This window comes from Dermochelys coriacea, chromosome 3, assembly GCF_009764565.3.
Source record: "Dermochelys coriacea isolate rDerCor1 chromosome 3, rDerCor1.pri.v4, whole genome shotgun sequence".
NCBI lineage: Eukaryota > Metazoa > Chordata > Testudines > Dermochelyidae > Dermochelys > Dermochelys coriacea.
The window spans coordinates 114,797,212-114,814,273 of NC_050070.1; the positions used below are offsets into that span (position 1 = coordinate 114,797,212).

Below are 17,062 nucleotides of genomic sequence, written 5' to 3' on the forward strand. Positions count from 1 at the left end.
GTTTCTCTGCGTGCAGCCGGCTACAAAGGTGGATGGAGCCGCTGAGAAAGGCGGGGTTCTGGGAGGTGGTTTACACACAGCTGTACTTCCTTGTGTTGAAGGCGTCCCTTGTCAAAGTGTGTCTGCCTAACACCTCCGGGCCCTTCACCGACTTGTCTCAGCAGCTGCTGGTGGGAGCCTGACTTGGGGCTGCCTTTTTCTTCTCAGTCGCTGGCCGCGTGTGGTTTCACACCTTTAAATCACTGACTTTTTAATGCATCCGATGAAGCGAGCTGTAGCTCACGAAAGCTTCTGCTCTAATAAATTTGTTAGTCTCTAAGGTGCCACAAGTCCTCCTTTTCTTTTTGACTTTTTAAAATGTTATTTTTCATTATTATTAGCACTGCTCTGCTTTCTCTTTGCTAATGCTTTGGGGCGGGGGTTATCATTGTGCTATTTTATATTTTAATAGCAAACAGGCATTGATTTGTAGCATCTGGAACTTCGGTAAGTAACGAGTGTCGGGCTGGAAATCGCAGGAGAGTGATTCAGGGGGACTTGGGGCGCAGGTATGGTTAGCCTGCAAGGTGAGTTGGAAGAGCGCAGGGCCGTCCCTAGGCACACGCAGAATACGCAGCTGCGTGGGGCACCAAATTGCCCCAAATTTCATGGTGCCCTAGGCAGCTGTGTGCTGCATACGGGGCAGCACCAGCTCCGGCAACCAGCCCTATCCCTTGGCCACCGCCCACTGCAGGGGGCAGGGGCGTGTGGGGCCCTGAACAACTTCCTCCACCCCACCTCTTCCCCTTCCCGCTGCTCCGCCCCCATTCCCCCAGCGACCCCGCACTCACTGGCAGCAGAGCAACTCGGCCCCGGCCCGCTCCACTCGGCCAGCTCCTGGCCGCGGCGCTCCGCTCCCCGCTGCCGGTGAAGGGGGGCGGAAGGACCGACCCCCGCACTCAGCGGCGGCGGGAAGCAGAGCGCCGCGGCTGGAAGCTGGCTGAGTAGAGCGGGCCGGGGTCAGGCTGCTGCTGGTGAGTGCAGGGGACCCCTTCCCCCAAACCCCCTCCCACAAGCAACACGCCTGGGGCCGGGGCGAGGGAAGCGGAACGGGCTGCTCCCAGCCCCCTGCTAATCCCCCCCCCAACCACTCCCCCAAAATGGCCCCCCACAGCTCCGGCCCCGCAGGCCCTGAGTGCAGCCTAGACCCTGGCGGGGGGAGGGAACAGGTGCTCCCCCCGAGGAGGCCTGGGGGGCTGCGTAGCGCACTAAAATGGCTACGGACAGTTCTGGGAGAGTGCTCGAGTGGCCGAAAATCTGGTGGTGGCAGGAAACTGATACCCAGCTAGCACAAGAAAGACTCCCTCCCCCTGGAGACCTGGGGTAACAGGCTGACTCTCAGTCCTGGGTACACCAAAAAGTGTCACACACATTCAGTGTAATTTTGAATGAGGAAAATTGAGAGAGGGAGTGATGAAGAGAGCATCAAAGGGAAGAGAAGAGAGAATGGCTTTATGGGGTAAGTGAAAGCAGAAGGGAAAAGAGAGAGGAAGGACATCAACACTTAGATAAATATCCTGTACAGGGACCATCAAAGATGGGATTTTTCAGAGGAGTCTGAGGGAATTAGTTGGACACCCAACTCCCATTTAATTTCAATGGGAGTTGGGAGCCTGAATCCTTCAGGCTCTGTTGAAAATGCAAGGCTAAAGGGGATCCTTATTTTGCTACATGTTTGCATATTCATACAGTGTTCTAAATAATTATCTTGCTGTTTTAGTACATTTTAAGTATGATTTAATCACAAAATCCATACTCAGAACATCATAGCAGCTTTAGAAGTGGGCCTGGTGTCAGTTGTGTAGAGTTCATCAGGCTTTTGTCAGAACACAACCCACTGAAACACAAACTATGACTTACCACTGGAATGCAATCCATAGTTAGGAATGCATGTAATTTAAACCTACTCCCACCAGCATATGCAATATTCACAAGTGCCAACAAATGATGCATGCTTATATCTGCCATTCCATCCTTGCAAACAGTTTTGTAACCATTATAAAATTCAGCAAAATATATCACTAGGATCCCTATTTACCAGATAGATTTATTGCATTATGTTGCTGGCTGACCTCCAGAGTGAGACTGCACAGCGAACAGACACAAACAGAACTTCTGCCCCCTGGTTGAGTGGTACTTGTATTATGGATGAGTCTTCTTTTGGGAAACTGCTTCAGTAGATAGCTATGCTGCAGTATATATTTAAACTAGCGCTGTCAAATGATTTAAAAAAATCACAAGCGTGAGATTTTAAAAATAGTTACAATTAATCACACTGTTAACCAATAATACAATATCAATTTAAATTCAGCATGGAAGCGTGACCTCTGGAATGGTGGTCAAAGCATGAAGGAACATACAAACGTTTAGCATATCTGGCATGTAAATACCCAGCAATGCCAGCTACAACAGTCCCATGCGAATGCCTGTTCTCACTTTCAGGTGACGCTGTACATAAGAAGTGGGCAGCATTATCTCCCGTAAATGTAAACAAACTTGTTTCTCTTAGCGATTGGCTGAACAAGAAGTAGGACTGAGTCGACTTACAGGCTTCAAAGTTTTAAATTGTTTTGTGTGTGAGTGCAGTTATATATAAAAAATTCTATATTTGTAAATTGTACTTTCATGATAAAGAGATTGCACTACAGTACTTGTATGAGGTGAATTGAAAAATACTATTTCTTGTTTCTATTTTACAGTGCAAATATTTGAAACAAAAGTGAGCACAGTACACTTTGTATTCTGTGCTGTAACTGAAATCAATCTTTGAAAATGTAGAACATCCAAAAATATTTATAATAAATTTAAATTGGTATTCTGTTAATGTTTAACGGTGCAATTAAAACTGTGATTAATCATGACTTTTTTAATCTAGTTAATTTGTTTTGTATTAATTGATTTAATCATTAACTGTGATTAAGTGACAGCCCTAATTTAAATGGCAGTGTGGGGAGTAGAGAAAGGAAATGGAAATCAAGACACCTGTTCTATTCCTTGCCCTGTCACTGATGTGCTATGTGACCTTGGGCAAATCACAAAACTTCTCTGTGCCTCAGTTTCCTGATCTAACTGGAAATAATAACAACAATAAAAATCATACTAACTGTTGGCAAGTGTTTGAAATTATCAGATACAAGCAGCTATATAAAATATTTATTATTAAATAAATTCTGCAGAAATCAGAATTAAAAAAAATTATAACATTTATTTGGAGATAATCACAAACAAAACAAAACAAAAAAACTAAAATAAAGCAGGACCAAGCAGTTATATACATGAAAGTTTCTTCAATGCTGAAATGATTCAAAGTCAAAGAAGTGAGAAGAATGCGCAAGATGTCATTTCCTGTAAGACTCCTAAACCTCAATCTCCATTCCTTGTACATGTGCAAAGTGGGTGTAAAATACTACTTCTCTGTTTTCATAACATTTCACATTTGCTTTACACAAATGTAAATGATCATGCAAGGTAATTGAAAATAAGCCCTTTTGTGTATTTAACTTTCAAGTATATAGATCTTCTATCCTTCAAATTCTTATTTGCACAGAGTTTTAAAAGTATTTACCTTTCCTGCCTATTATATCTGGAATCTCCCCTTCCCAGTGATATAGAGCTCCCACTTCTGGCCTTGCAGGGTAGGGAGGTCTCAAACCTGGTTCTGGTGCAAGACAGAATATTGCCTACATCTCAAACCAATGTAGATTAAATCAGAAAAGTCCACATATGGGAAGGAAACATTTATCTAGCAGGGTTTTTTTTTTTTTTTAATATACAGTGGCTCTTCAAAGTTCCTCAATGGTTTGAGAATTTGGTTTGTTCGAAATAGCGTCAGAAAAGGATTTATAGATGGAGTGCAGGTGATGCCATGCAAAGATGTATGGTGAAGTAATTATCACATGAATATCACCACCTATGTTCATATGGTCTGTGGGAATGTGAGTCTATTTGCTTACTGTAAAAAGCATTATTCAAAATGTGCAATTTGTTTTCTTAATGTAAAATGGATATTTAGAGTGCAGCACTGGCTCACTGAAAAAGTCTCCCAGCAGGCCCTGATATCACAGAACAAAATGGTTTAAGAGAAATCATTACCATCAGTTGCATCAAAGATTCATTAACTACAAAATCTTAAAATAGGCTTTAGCTCAGCAGACAATTGCAGACTGTCAAGTAAGTAAGTAGGATTTTTAAAGGGCTGTAATGTAAGCAGGCCTAATTAATTTTCTTTCCTTTTCTGTTAAGGGAATTTATAAAAATAAAAACTATTATTTTTTTTAAAAGATGTGTAATGAATAATACTTTGGGGCCCAGTTATTTGGTTTAACAATCTGGGGACTTCCACTCCTACAAAGAGTGGTCCACACACAGAGCCTGATCCAAAACCCACTGAAAGCAATGATAGTCTATCCACTGACTTAATGGGTTTTGACTGAGGTCCATAGTTACTCCAGTACGGAATCCCACTGCCATCAGTGAGTACAGGAATAACGGGTTGTGACAATTTTCATGATCAGGCCATTGCATTATTATTGTAATTCAAATTATTTAAAACATCTCATTTTCTTTTCTCTCCTTAAGCTGTTTGTTTGCATTTGACATTTTACTCAGCTTGGACAGTTTCACTTTCCACTTACAATAAAGCCTTCCCTACCCGAGGACACACAGGCGGGCGAGGAGAGCGCCCCGCACGCATACTGCGGGCTGGGACGGCGGGGTTTGAGAGCCGGCCCCCTTCTCCAACATCGCGGCCCGGCGCCGGGAGCGGGGAGGGAGAGAGAAGGGCGGAGGGTCCCTTTCTGGGAGGCTGCTCCCGGCCGCCAGGGGAACAGTTGGCCTTGGAGCCTCCCCTACACGCTGCAGCTGAGGGAGGGAAGGGGCAGGGAAGACGAGGCTTTTGCCCAGCACACAGACTACGCGGGGCGATGCAATGGCCGGAACGAGCCAATCCGCCTCATTGCCTTTCCCACCCCGCGCCGGGAACCCCGTCGCCGCCCCTCCCTCCTGCACATGGCTCCAGCGACACCCGGGGCCTGGCCTTCGGCCAACACAGAGCCCTACAGCGGCGCGGCCCCCCGGCCGACGTGCCCCCCTCCTGCGGAGGCGGGGTGTTTGCGCGCGTCCCGCTTGTCCCTCCAGCCGCTCTTATGCAACACGCGGCAGCCGCCAGCCGCAGCTCCGGCCCGGCCCCGCTCCGCTCTCTTCCCCCAGCCCCAGCTCCGGCCCGCCCCTCGCCCCGCGGGGATGTTTCACTAGTTTGCTTTGATTCCCGGGACCCAAGATGGAGGCTGCGCTGGGGCCTGGCGGGCTCCTGCTGCTGCTCCTGCTCGGCCCCGCGGCTCCGCAGCCCGCCGCCGCCCGCCCACAGTCCCTCAGCCAGGTACCGAGGGGGGAGACCCGGCCCGCGGCGGGGCGGGGCGGCGCGGGGCGCTGGGTGCGTGGCTGGGTGCGCGCGAAGCGGGTTCCCTCCGAGAGAGGGTTGAGGAGTTCGGTTCAGTGGCTCTCAGCAGCAGCCCTCCCCCGCGGTACCAATTGTTCCGGCGCCCCTGTGTGCTGGGGAGGTCGGGGTGCGCTGGGGGGGGGGGGGTCAGGGACGCGCTTGGCATACAGGGGTGTGTCAGTGCATTGAGGGGTGAGCGTTCATGGCTAGAATCAAGCTGTCACTTTGAAAATACAAACCTGATATTTGCCGGGGGCTGCAACTTGACCTTGATGATCTGTTTTCCAAATGCATTTTATTTTAATGTGCTTGGGTGATTCCATGTTATCAGACTGCACCAAAATGAGTTTACCGGGAATGGCTCTCCCCTTTTTTTGTTTGTCTTTTTTTTTTTTTTTTACTCTCTTTTCTTGTGTATGGCAGGGAATGCTGCAGATTGATAGTTTAATGCACATGTTAATATTTAAAAAAAAAAAAAACCGGCTGCTTGGGGGAAGAGAGAAAATGCAGGTATTAAAAATTAACTTGCACATGAGCTGTATTTTTTTCTTTGTATTTTTAACGTATACATGCACATCTTGACAGCTCCGTGCTATAGATTAACATGATGCTATAGGCCCAAATCTTGCTTTCAGTGCTACACGATTGAGCCAAGAAAATGGTATGGTACATAGAGTACATTTAGGGTGCGGGTTGGTGCTGAAATATATATTCATATGATTGACTATAAAGTAAATCTGTTTTTTGTTAGGGGTTTATTTTGGTACAATTTAAAGGTTACTTTTGTTGGACTTAGGGGACGCTTCATGAGACCTGTAAACTATGACCTCTAGAATTACACCACCTCCTCCCAAAAAACAAACCCAACAACTGGTTCTATGTAGATACTGAAATTGTCTCTAATTACAATAGTTGTGAACGTCGGAGCATCTTACCACAGAAGTACCAAATGGGAAGCTTCTGTTGGGTTGGCCTGTTAACACACAACTGATGACATGAACTTTTGTTACAAAGCTTTCCTCAAGATAACTGTGTGTAAATAAAAAAAAATATTTTAAAATAAACCTGGTCGCAAACCCATTAGTGGTACATCCTATACTGCAAGAAGATAACCTGAGTTTACTTCCTGGTTTCTGCCTCTCTTCACAGAGGGCCTTCATTTGCTAACTGGATACTCTCAGCTGGGAAACTATGGTCCTGATGCTGTTGGAAACATATAGCACCTGTGTAACTGTTTGTAGGAGTGGGGCTTTATGGAAGTTTGCTGTGTGTAAATGTTATAACAGCTGTCAGCAAGATGTAATCTACACTGGCCCAGAAACAAGTGAGGCAAGAATGACCGAGTCTCAATTGTTCTTTACGACCTAAAAGTTACTATCTGTTTGGAATGTTCCTTATCATGGTTGGTAATTGTCAGGACTCCTCTGTGGATTGAAGATGCGGGGAACAAATGATTGAATAGGAACAAATATTTCTTAGCTTGATACATTTCTAAAGCATGCCTAAAGCTATTTTAGATAGAAGAAACAAAACCTTCATTGCTGAGCAGAATTACTCTTGGCTAGATAGGAACAAAACTTGTCAAAATGCTGCTGCTGCAGATTTGAAATTGAAGGTCCCAAGAATCAGAAGAGCATGAGTTCTCCCTTCTATCCCCTGTCCATGTGGCTTCTTCACAAGACGTATTTTTTAAGGGATACAAAGAATGGTAGATTAATCTTTACTCTGAATAGTTTTGGATCTGCAGACCTGTGAGTGGTTTTCTCATCTGTGAAATACTATCACTTTTAGCTAGGTCTGGACTGGGCATTATGTAACTTTGACAGTTTGTGGACAGAATACTATCAATTGCTTGATGTTTTAAACATGATGTTAACGTTCCCTTTTGATGCAGGTTAAGAATGTATGTTGTTTAATTTAGGAAAGGTGTTATGGGAAAGCATGACAGGAAAGGATTGAAAAACATTGACATACTAAAATAACTTGAGTCTGATTCGTTTTGTAGGTTTGAAATGTTCTGCTTTAGCTCTAGTATTTGAGTACGTCATTTGTTGCTCAGTGCCTGGCATTTCCCGAACAAGCACTTAAGAATCATGGACTTTCCCTTCTTTTCATAATTTTTTTGGACAGCAGCACAAGTGTTTTTTCCTTGTAATTTGGGTGAATCATTCCACATCATTCTGTAGTGGTTCAAGAGAGATTTCACAACATTATCTTTTGTTAAATTCTTCTTTCAAAAATATGTACAAATTGCACTGGAAGCTTAAAAAATGAGGGAAGATTAAAACAGCCTGAAATAAACATCCTTCAGGTCCCTCAGAGTTCCTTGACAAAGCAAAAGCAGCTAGGAAATCAGAAGGCAAAGTAGTTAATAGTCTCTGCTGTGTACAAACTAGGATGTAAAAGAAATACAATACAGTTCTTAATGCTAAATCAAGAGTTAGATTAAGATAAGGTCATTTGGTTTTCATTTAGGTTTTTTTTTTTTTTTTATTCTTAGGCCTGGTCTACACGGAGGGGGAGGGGGGTGGGGAAGATCGATCTAAGTTATGGAACTTCAGCTACGTGAATAACGTAGCTGAAGTTGACGTACTTAGATCTACTTACCATGGTGTCTTCACTGCGGTAAGTCGACGGCTGATGCTCTCTCGTTGACTCCTCCTTCGGCTCTCGCTCTGGTGGAGTACTGGAGTCAACAGGAGAGCGCTCAGCGGTCGATTTATCGCGTCTAGACTAGATGCAATAGATCGACCCCTGCTGGATCAATGGCTGCCCCTCGATCCAGCGGGTAATGTAGACAAGCCCTTAATATGGTCCTGATGAGAAAGACATGAAGTGTGAGGGAGCTGGCTGAAAGCACAACGGGCTGGGTCCTACAATTTTATGATTGGTCTGATTTACATTGGCAGTAAATGAGTTTAGTTATCTAAATGAATTTTCCCCTGGATGGTTGTTTCTAGTTTTTGAGGATGTGATTTTTGCCTTTTGATTATTTGTTGATTATTTCTTTTGATGTGGCCTACTCACCTGTCAGAAATGTGGCATATATAACTTGTGTGCATACCATTATGTTTCTTGCAGATAATATCTATGTTGTTGAATACTAAAAACATCTGACAAAAAATAGTTTTTCATTTGGTGAGATGTTCTCCATTATGTAGACCACAGTATTAACATATGCTTGCAGGCACTATGTGCTATTATACTTCAGAGGAAGAGAAAAGGCTTGTTAATAATGACTAATTTAAACCAATAAAAGAAATAACTTTTGCAAGTATCTTGTGGTGGTAACCTGATATGTATTCTGAACTTGTGAAAATTTGTGTAATTCTCTGTATCTTTCTGTGCATATTTTATTAATTGACTGCAGGATGATGTAATGATGTCTCAATGTCTTGGAATTAGGTATGTGATTTTACAACATTTGGTAAAATAATCATAATATGTTATGATTTAATAATAAGAAAGCAGAAGTTTAATTCTAGCAATGTAAGTAGGAAAGAGGGGGGAATAAGTGGGTTATCCAAAGAACCTTACTAATTCACCTTTCACCAATAAAATTGGCAAAGTAGGAAGTAAACATATGTGTACATACAAAAAGAAAAGCACAGCTAATGCATGGTAATGTCATTTATATGACAAGTGTAGCTTAGTTTTAATTACTTTCACTTATACTGTACTACTTAGACTAATAATAAATGTAATGAAGTTTTAGTAATGTAAGATCTCCCTCCATGACTGTTCTAAAAACTTTGCTGTAAAGTATGCAGGGTCTACCATTTTTTGTCCTATAGCCATGTCAGTAGACCTGGTTGCAACATGGGAAATTTTAAGAAAGTCTTGCGTAGACATCCACTTGCTGTAACAGGCATTAAGAACTGTTTGGACATTTCTACACTAGTACATGTGTGTGGAGTTTTGTGTTAGGGGATGCATGCATGCTATGTATGGTGGGGTGCATGCATGCTGTGTGTGTGCCAGTGTATTGAGGGGTGAGTCCACATGTTCTCACTTTGAAAATATAAATCAGTTTTTTATTTGACCTGTATTTCTTCTTCAAGCTGAAACTTGACAAATATAGTCTATTTTTCAAATGTTTTTTAAAAAATTATTCAGGTGACTAAGTTATAAGACTGCTTAAAAAGTAGGTGCTTTTTTTAAATACTTTGTAACGTTAAAGTAGCTTTTTGTGTATTGGAATGTTGCATATTGATTATGTATGTATCAATATGTAGAAAAACTGCTGGCTGGGAGGAGGAAGAAAAATGTAGCTATTAATATTAAAGCTATTCCACATATATATCTTTTAACATGTATACATCTGTATCATGACAACTCCATGCTATGGATTACTTTAGTGCTGTAAGCCCCCATGTTGCTCCTGTGATTTCAGTGCTACAGGATTGGGGCAAGAACATTTTGTGGTCTATAGCTAATTGTGGTTTTTATTGTTGTAGGGGGGCAGGATAGAAGGGAGAAGGGAAGTTGTTATAAAGTAAATTTGGAGTTTTTGAATTGTTGGGTTTATTTTGGTACCATTTTAAAGATTACTTCTGTTGGAATTAGAGGCTTCTTCATGAGACCTGTGAACTTTGACCTCTGATTTTAAAAAAGCTGGAAGTTCTGTGTTAATATTTAAATTGTGAGTACACATCCTGTGATTACAATAGTTGTGAACTGCAAAGTGTCTTATTATAGAAGCATGAAACAGGAAAGATCTGCTGGGTCATCTGGTCAGTTGTCCTGCTAATACTAGATTGTAATAAATTCATACACCAGCAAAGTTCTCCTCCAAGTAACTTTGTTTAAATAATTGGCAGCAATCCTAATAGTGGCCTATCCTATACTGTAAGGTAGGAAACCTGAGTTTACTTCCTGGTTTCTTTCTCCCTTCATGAAAGGGTTGGGAATTGTGCTAAAGCACAACTGTCGAGTCTCTGGGTATATCTACACTGTAATAACAAAACTATAGCATTGAGTCTCAGAGCCTGAGTCAATTTGTTTTAGGCTTACAGGGCTCAGGCTGTGAGGCTAAAAATAGCAATGTAGTTGAGGTTCAGACTCAGGCTGCAGCCCAGGCTCTGGGACCTTCCTCCCTTCCTCCTCCCCTCGCCCCCCAAAACAGCTACACTGCCACTTTTAACCCCACAAGCTTGAGTTAGCTGACTAGGGCCAGTGGTGCCACAGGTCTTTTACAGCAGTGTAGATGTATCCTCAGCAAACTAAGGTCCTCTAGGATTGAGGCTTACTAGGTTCTCTGACTAGCTGTAATAAATTTATAATTGAGAGAAGGTGGGGCTCAGCATATTAAAGAGACAAGGTGGACCAGTAAAAGGTATTACCTCACCCGCCTTGTGGCACTACTATCCTGAGACCAACATGGCTATAACACTGCTTGCATAGATTATAGCTGTCAGAATTAACAACCCGCTATTTGTCAGTGCAATATTTCTGTTGCAGCTCAGACACAATTGAGGCAAGGATGACTGAGACTTTATCATTTAGTACCAAAAATACTGAGGCCATGTCTACACTACCACTTATGTCAGCAAAATTTATGTTGCTCTGGGGTGTGAAAAACAAAAAAAAACCCAACAACACTCCTGAGTGACATAAGTTTCGCTGGCATAAGTGGTAGCGTGCACAGCGTTATGTCACTGGAAGAGATTCTCCTGCTTACCACTGCTCATTGAGGTGGTTTTATTATGTCGACAGGAGAGCTCTTTCCCGTCGGCATAGAGTGGCTACATGAGCGATCTTACAGTGGCGCAGCTCTGGCGCTGTAAGCTCGCTAATGAAGACATGGCCTAATATCTGTTTGGAATGTACCTTACATAGTTAGTAATCCTTCTGAAGGTCTCTGTTGTGTGCATGCAAGATAAGTATATATGACAACAGGAATAAATGTTGTTCTTTGAGTGCTTGTTTGTGTCAATTCCATTCCGCACCATGTGCACAAGTGCTGGAGATTTTTCCCTCAGTGGTATCTGCAGGGCCGGCCCTAGTGCCCCCGGAGCCCCACGCACATGCGCCGGTGTACAGGGCATCACCAGCTCCATACCCTCTCAGTTCCTTCTTATCGCCCATCACCGATGCTAGGAATGACCTTCTTGCTCTTGCAAGGCTTTCCTAACAGTGGTTTGGACTCTGATCTGTTGTAGTTACTCTGAGTGTATATAGTACAGATAGTTGTCCCAGTCTTGGAGAGATGTTGTCCCTATGAGCAACCCGTGTTCACGTTGTCTAAAGTGCTGCGGGGAAACTCGCATTAAGGAAAAGTGTAAAATCTATGAGGGCTTCGGACCAAGGACTCGGAAAGACCGAGACATCCACCTGAAGGCTCTGAGCCGTCCAGCTCCGAATCGGCACTGAGTACTTCAGTCTCTGTGCTCTTCCCAGCACCATTCCCCATCACCAGTTCCGAGGAAGAAGCACAAGAAACAGTGCGCCGGGAGAGGGCGCTCTCTGGTGCTGAAGAGTGATAAGAGGGGAGCAACTGATGTCAGACCTGTGCCAGGCCATTCGTCCTCTCCAGATCCACAGTCGGTGTACCAAGCCCAATTTGGAACCCACCTCTGACTCTGTGGAGTGGTTGTGGTACCTCGTGCTTGCGGCCCCCCTCAACTCTGGAGGCCTTCTGGGCTGCAAAGGACTTGATGTCTCTCCCGATACCTCTCACCACCCAAGGTTCCATGCCAGCCAGGGCTACCGGAGACAGAAGGGCGCAGGGGGTAGAGAGCTCCTGTTTGGCACCAGCAGTTGCGGCACCTTCATGGCCCTGTTGCAGCAGTCCCTGACCCAGCATCGGTCACCAATCCCCTGGCACCACCTGGAGGCAGTACCAGGCACAGCGCCTCCATGGTCTGTTGTTTGTTTGCGAGAAGCTGGGAATGGGCAACAACTAGGGGGGTCTAGTGAGTATCGGGTGGGGAGCCCGGACTCCTGGGTTCTGTCCCTGGCGTGGGGGGAGCCAGGGAGTCTAGCAGGATCTGGGCGGTGCCAGATGGCCCCCTCGCCCTACCCCCACACTGATCCTGGCACCAGCACAGCCGTGACCCTCTTCCATTTTGGGAACTGCTTCGTGCTGGCCTGTTCCCCTACTTCATCACCTACAAGTGCAGCAGCTTGTCGGAGTATAATGCTTTCTGGAGATGCTTCCAAGCTGGGGCTACCTACCTCTTTGTCCAGCTCTGCAAGATGCTGTTCTTGGCCACTTTCTTTCCCACCTGGGAGGGTGGAGCCTGGGCTTACGATTTTGTGGGGGAGTTCATGAAGGCCACGGTGGACCTGGCTGACCTGGTGGGGCTGCACCTGGTGAGTCGAGGCATGCGGGGAAGGGCAAATACAAGATCATGATGGCAGACATGGGATGGGCCATGGCAAAGGTCGTCATGTCCAGGTGCATTCCTCTCTGGGTGGCATTGAATTTGACTGGAAATATATCCAGATGAGCGTCGACTCCAACATCAGCCCGATTCACTACATCGCTATGGCTGCGCTGTGGATGTTCGCCTGCTACGACTTGCCCAAGTGCTAGCACCTGCCTCGCACCCTGCTTCTGGGCCTCAGCATCTACAGGGCCTTCTTCATGGAATCCTTCGTTCACGTCTTCCTGCTGGCAGCTGGACAGCGCTGCTGGTCAAAGCTGTCATCACCGGCTTCCTGGTGCTCAGCTCCCTGGGTCTCTTCGTTATCTTGGTCCATGGAAATTAATCGCCCCCACCCCACCAGGGATACTCTCAGCTCTGCTACCTAGAGACCTTGGGGATAGCTAAACACCAGGTTTTTCCACCTGCCACTGCGGATCCGATCCATCTTGGAGCCACCAGGACAAGGGTCAGAATGAACCATAACTGTTGGGTTTAAAAAAAAAAAAAAGACACAACTGAACAAACACAGACCTGCAAAGGCAGCCCAAAACAAGTGAAACAGCAAAGGTCAGCATGGAGGAAAAACAAAGAGGAAAATAAAGTCTAGTCAGGATGTTTTGGGAAAGCTGAAGAAGGCCACAGAAAGCCGGTTTGGACTGACACACACAGCACCAGGAACAGAGGTCGCGGAATGGAACACCCCCAAAGGAGCCCAGGGCTTAAAACCCTCCTGAGAGCTGGAGCAATTCGGAGAGCACAGCAGATCCTTGGACGGCCTGGGCCCAGGACAGCACTCCCGTCCACCTCTTGCCGCCCCCCGCCCCTCTTCTGACGTTACACCCAGACTTGGCTAGTCTGGGAGGCGTCTGTGAGTATGAAAGTGGGTTAGGGCTTGGGGCATTAACACTTGCTTTCTTCCCCCCGAGTGATGGAGTGTTCCCAACACTCTCTGCTATTGTTTTATTATTTTATTAATAAAGCTTTAAAATTTAGACACTTCGTGTGCCTCGTCATCTCCTCCCTAGAAAGATCCTGTGGTCCTAGCCTGATTAACTGTGGGCCCAGGCAGATTGGTAGTGAAAATCTGTCACAGGATCTGTCAAGGTTCCTTCCCCACTCTGAACTCTAGGGTACCGATGTGGGGACCTGCATGGAAAACCCCCCTAAACTTATTTTTACCAGCTTAGGCTTAAAACTTTCCCAAGGTACAAACTATTTTACCTTTTGCCCTTGGACTTTATTGCTGCCACCACCAAGCATCTAACAAATAAATATATATAACTGGGAAAGAGCCCGCTTGGAAATGTCTTTCCCCCAAAAAATCCTCCCAAACCCTACACCCCCTTTCCTGGGGAAGGCTTGATAAAAATCCTCACCAATTTGCATAGGTGAACACGGACCCAAACCCTTGGATCTTAAGAACAATGAAAAAGCAATCAGGTTCTTAAAAGAAGAATTTTAATTGAAGAAAAAATAAAAGAATCACCTCTGTAAAATCAGGATGGTAAATACTTTACAGGGTAATCCGATTCAAAACATAGAGAATCCCTCTAGGCAAAACCTTAAGTTACAAAAAGACACAAAATCAGGAATATACATTCCATTCAGCACAGCTTATTTTATCAGCCATTTAAACAAAACAGAATCTAAAGCATATCTAGCTAGATTACTTACTAAGTTCTAAGACTCCATTCCTGTTCTGGTCCAGGCAAAAACAACACACAGACAGAGAGAACCTTTGCTTTCAAACCTGGAGAAGGGAGAAACATCTTGTCTCCTCATTGGTCATTTTGGTCAGGTGCCAGCGAGGTTATCCTAGCTTCTTAACCCTTTATAGGTGAAAGGGTTTTTCCTCTGGCCAGGAGGGATTTAAAGGTGTTTACCCTTTCCTTTATATTTATGGCAGGATCACTTGATGATTACCTGTTCTGTTCATTTCCGCTGGGGAACCTGGCATTGGCCACTGTTGGAAGACAGGATACTGGGCTAGATGGACCTTTGGTCCAACACAGTATGGCGGTTCTTATGTTCTTATGGCAGTTGAGGTCTGAAATGCTTCCCAGAGACAGGGAGAGCATATAGGCCAAGAGAATGGAGCGTGGCTCTCAAGTCTTTGAGGCTGTGCAGCTTGGAGTCTGTCTGCTCAGAGAACAGAGCAATGCCCAGTTAGGACTAAATCAAGAATTGTCTCCCCTCTTGTGGGTTCCAGGACTAGCTGCTTCAAGAAGCAGTCATTTAAGGTGTCAAGAAACTTTATCTCTGCATCCTGTCCTGAGGTGACATGTACCCAGTCAATATGGAGATAGTTGAAATTCCCCATTATTATTGGGTTTAATAGCCTCTCTAATCTCCCTGAGCATTTCACAGTCACTATCACCAGCCTGGTCAGGTGGTCGGTAATATATCCCTACTGCTATATTCTTATTATTAGAGCATGGAATTACTATCCATAGAAATTCTATGGTACAGTTTGGTTTATTTAAGATTTTTTACTTCATTTGATTCTACGCTTTCTTTCATATGTAGTGCCACACCCCCACAGCATGACATGTCTGTCCTTGCGATATATTTTATACCCTAGTATTACTGTGTCCCATTGGTTATCCTCATTCCACCACGTTTTTGTGTTGCCTATTATATAAATATCCTCATTTAATATGAGGGACTTTAGTTCACTCGTTTTATTATTATACTACCATTTGTATAACAACCATTTGTAACAACTGCTCTATGACCTTTTTAATTTTAAGTGACAGCAATCTAGTTCCATTTTGGTTAAGGTGGAGCCCATCCTTCCTGTACAGGCTTCCCCTTTCCCAAAAGTTTCCCCAGTTCCTAATAAATCTAAACCCTTCCTCCCTACACCATTGTCTCATCCACGCATTGAGACCCTGCAGTTCTGCCTGTCTAACTGGCCCTGCGCATGGAACTGGAAGCATTTCAGAGAATACTACCATGGAGGTCCTGGACTTCAATCTCTTACCTAGCAGCCTAAATTTGTCCTTCAGGACCTCTCGCCTGTCCTTTTCTATGTCATTGGTACCTACATGTAGCACGACCACCAGCTCCTCCCCAGCACTATATATAAGTCTATCTAGATGTCGAGAAAGCTGCAAGCTTTGCACCAAGTAGGCAAGTCACCGTGTGGGTCTCCCAGTAATCGCAGACCCAGCTATCTATGTTTCTAAAAATTGAATCACCCATTACTAATACTTGTCTATTCCTAATAACTGGAGTTCCCTTTCCTAGAGAGGTATCCTCAGTGTGAGCGGATACCACACCATCATCTGGAAGGAGGGTCCCAACTATGGGATCATTTCCCTCTGCTCCAGTTGGTTGTTCTCTTTCCCTGAGACTTTCATCCTCTTCAACAGCACAGAGGCTGTCAGACTGGAGATGGGACCAAACCCACCTCGGTAATCTCAGACCCAGGGTCTCTGGTCCCAGGAAGAACTCTCCCTGCATATAAACATCAGGGAACTCAGGGCAATATGCCTGGCCTGCCAGGTGTTTCTTCCCCAGCTGTCAGGCAGTCTGTGCAGGTCTTGATAGACAACATGGCCTTGATGTTTTATGACAACAAGCAAGGGGGAGCTTGCTCCTCAGCCTTGACTGTGGGCCTTCTATGTTAACCACGACATCCATCTCAAGGCAGCACACCTCCCAGAAGAGCAGAATACGCTGGCGGATCACCTCAGCAGGTCCTTTTCCTCTTCACCCAGAGGCTGTCAGCGTTAACTTCCAGAAGTGGGGAACTCCCCAAGTGGACCCATTCACCACCAGATGGAACAGGAAAGGCAAATGGTTCTGTTCAGTGCATGGGCTCAGCAAGGGCTCTGTGTCCAATGCCTTCCTGTTCTCGTGGGCGAGTGGACTGATATACGCCTTCCTGCCAATCCCCCTTGGTTCACAAGGTCCTCTTAAACTTTCGCCTTGTCCCTCTTGATCATATCTTGATAGCTCTGGCGTGGCCACAGTATTGGTTTGATACACTTCTGGACCTCTCACTGGCAACTCCACTAGAGCTGCAACCACGTTCAGACTTGATTTCACAAGACCAAGACCAGTTGCTTCACCCAAACCTCACCTCTCTACCCCTGATGGTGTGGCTTCTGCATGGCTGAACCCTGAGAAGCAGGTCCAGCAAGTTTTGCTAGGTAGCAGGAAGCCCTCCACCAGGGCTACCTACTTAAGTGGAAACGTTTTACTTGTTGGG

The 17,062-nt window shown here is 45.1% G+C and overlaps 1 protein-coding gene and 1 pseudogene across 2 annotated transcripts in view; both read left to right on the top strand.

Moving 5' to 3' along the window:
* The first annotated feature begins 4,945 nt into the window (after positions 1-4,945).
* The window catches only part of GINM1 (glycoprotein integral membrane 1), a 32,283-nt gene continuing 20,166 nt past the window's right edge, over positions 4,946-17,062 (top strand). The window contains exon 1 of one of the 2 annotated variants that reach the window (XM_038397959.2): positions 4,946-5,416. In XM_038397959.2, the coding sequence (XP_038253887.1) occupies positions 5,318-5,416 (99 nt within the window). In that variant the 5' untranslated portion in view covers positions 4,946-5,317. The remainder of the gene's footprint in view (positions 5,417-17,062) is intronic. The other variant, XM_038397961.2, reaches the window with a different exon arrangement.
* LOC122459378 lies at positions 11,714-13,868 on the top strand (annotated as a pseudogene).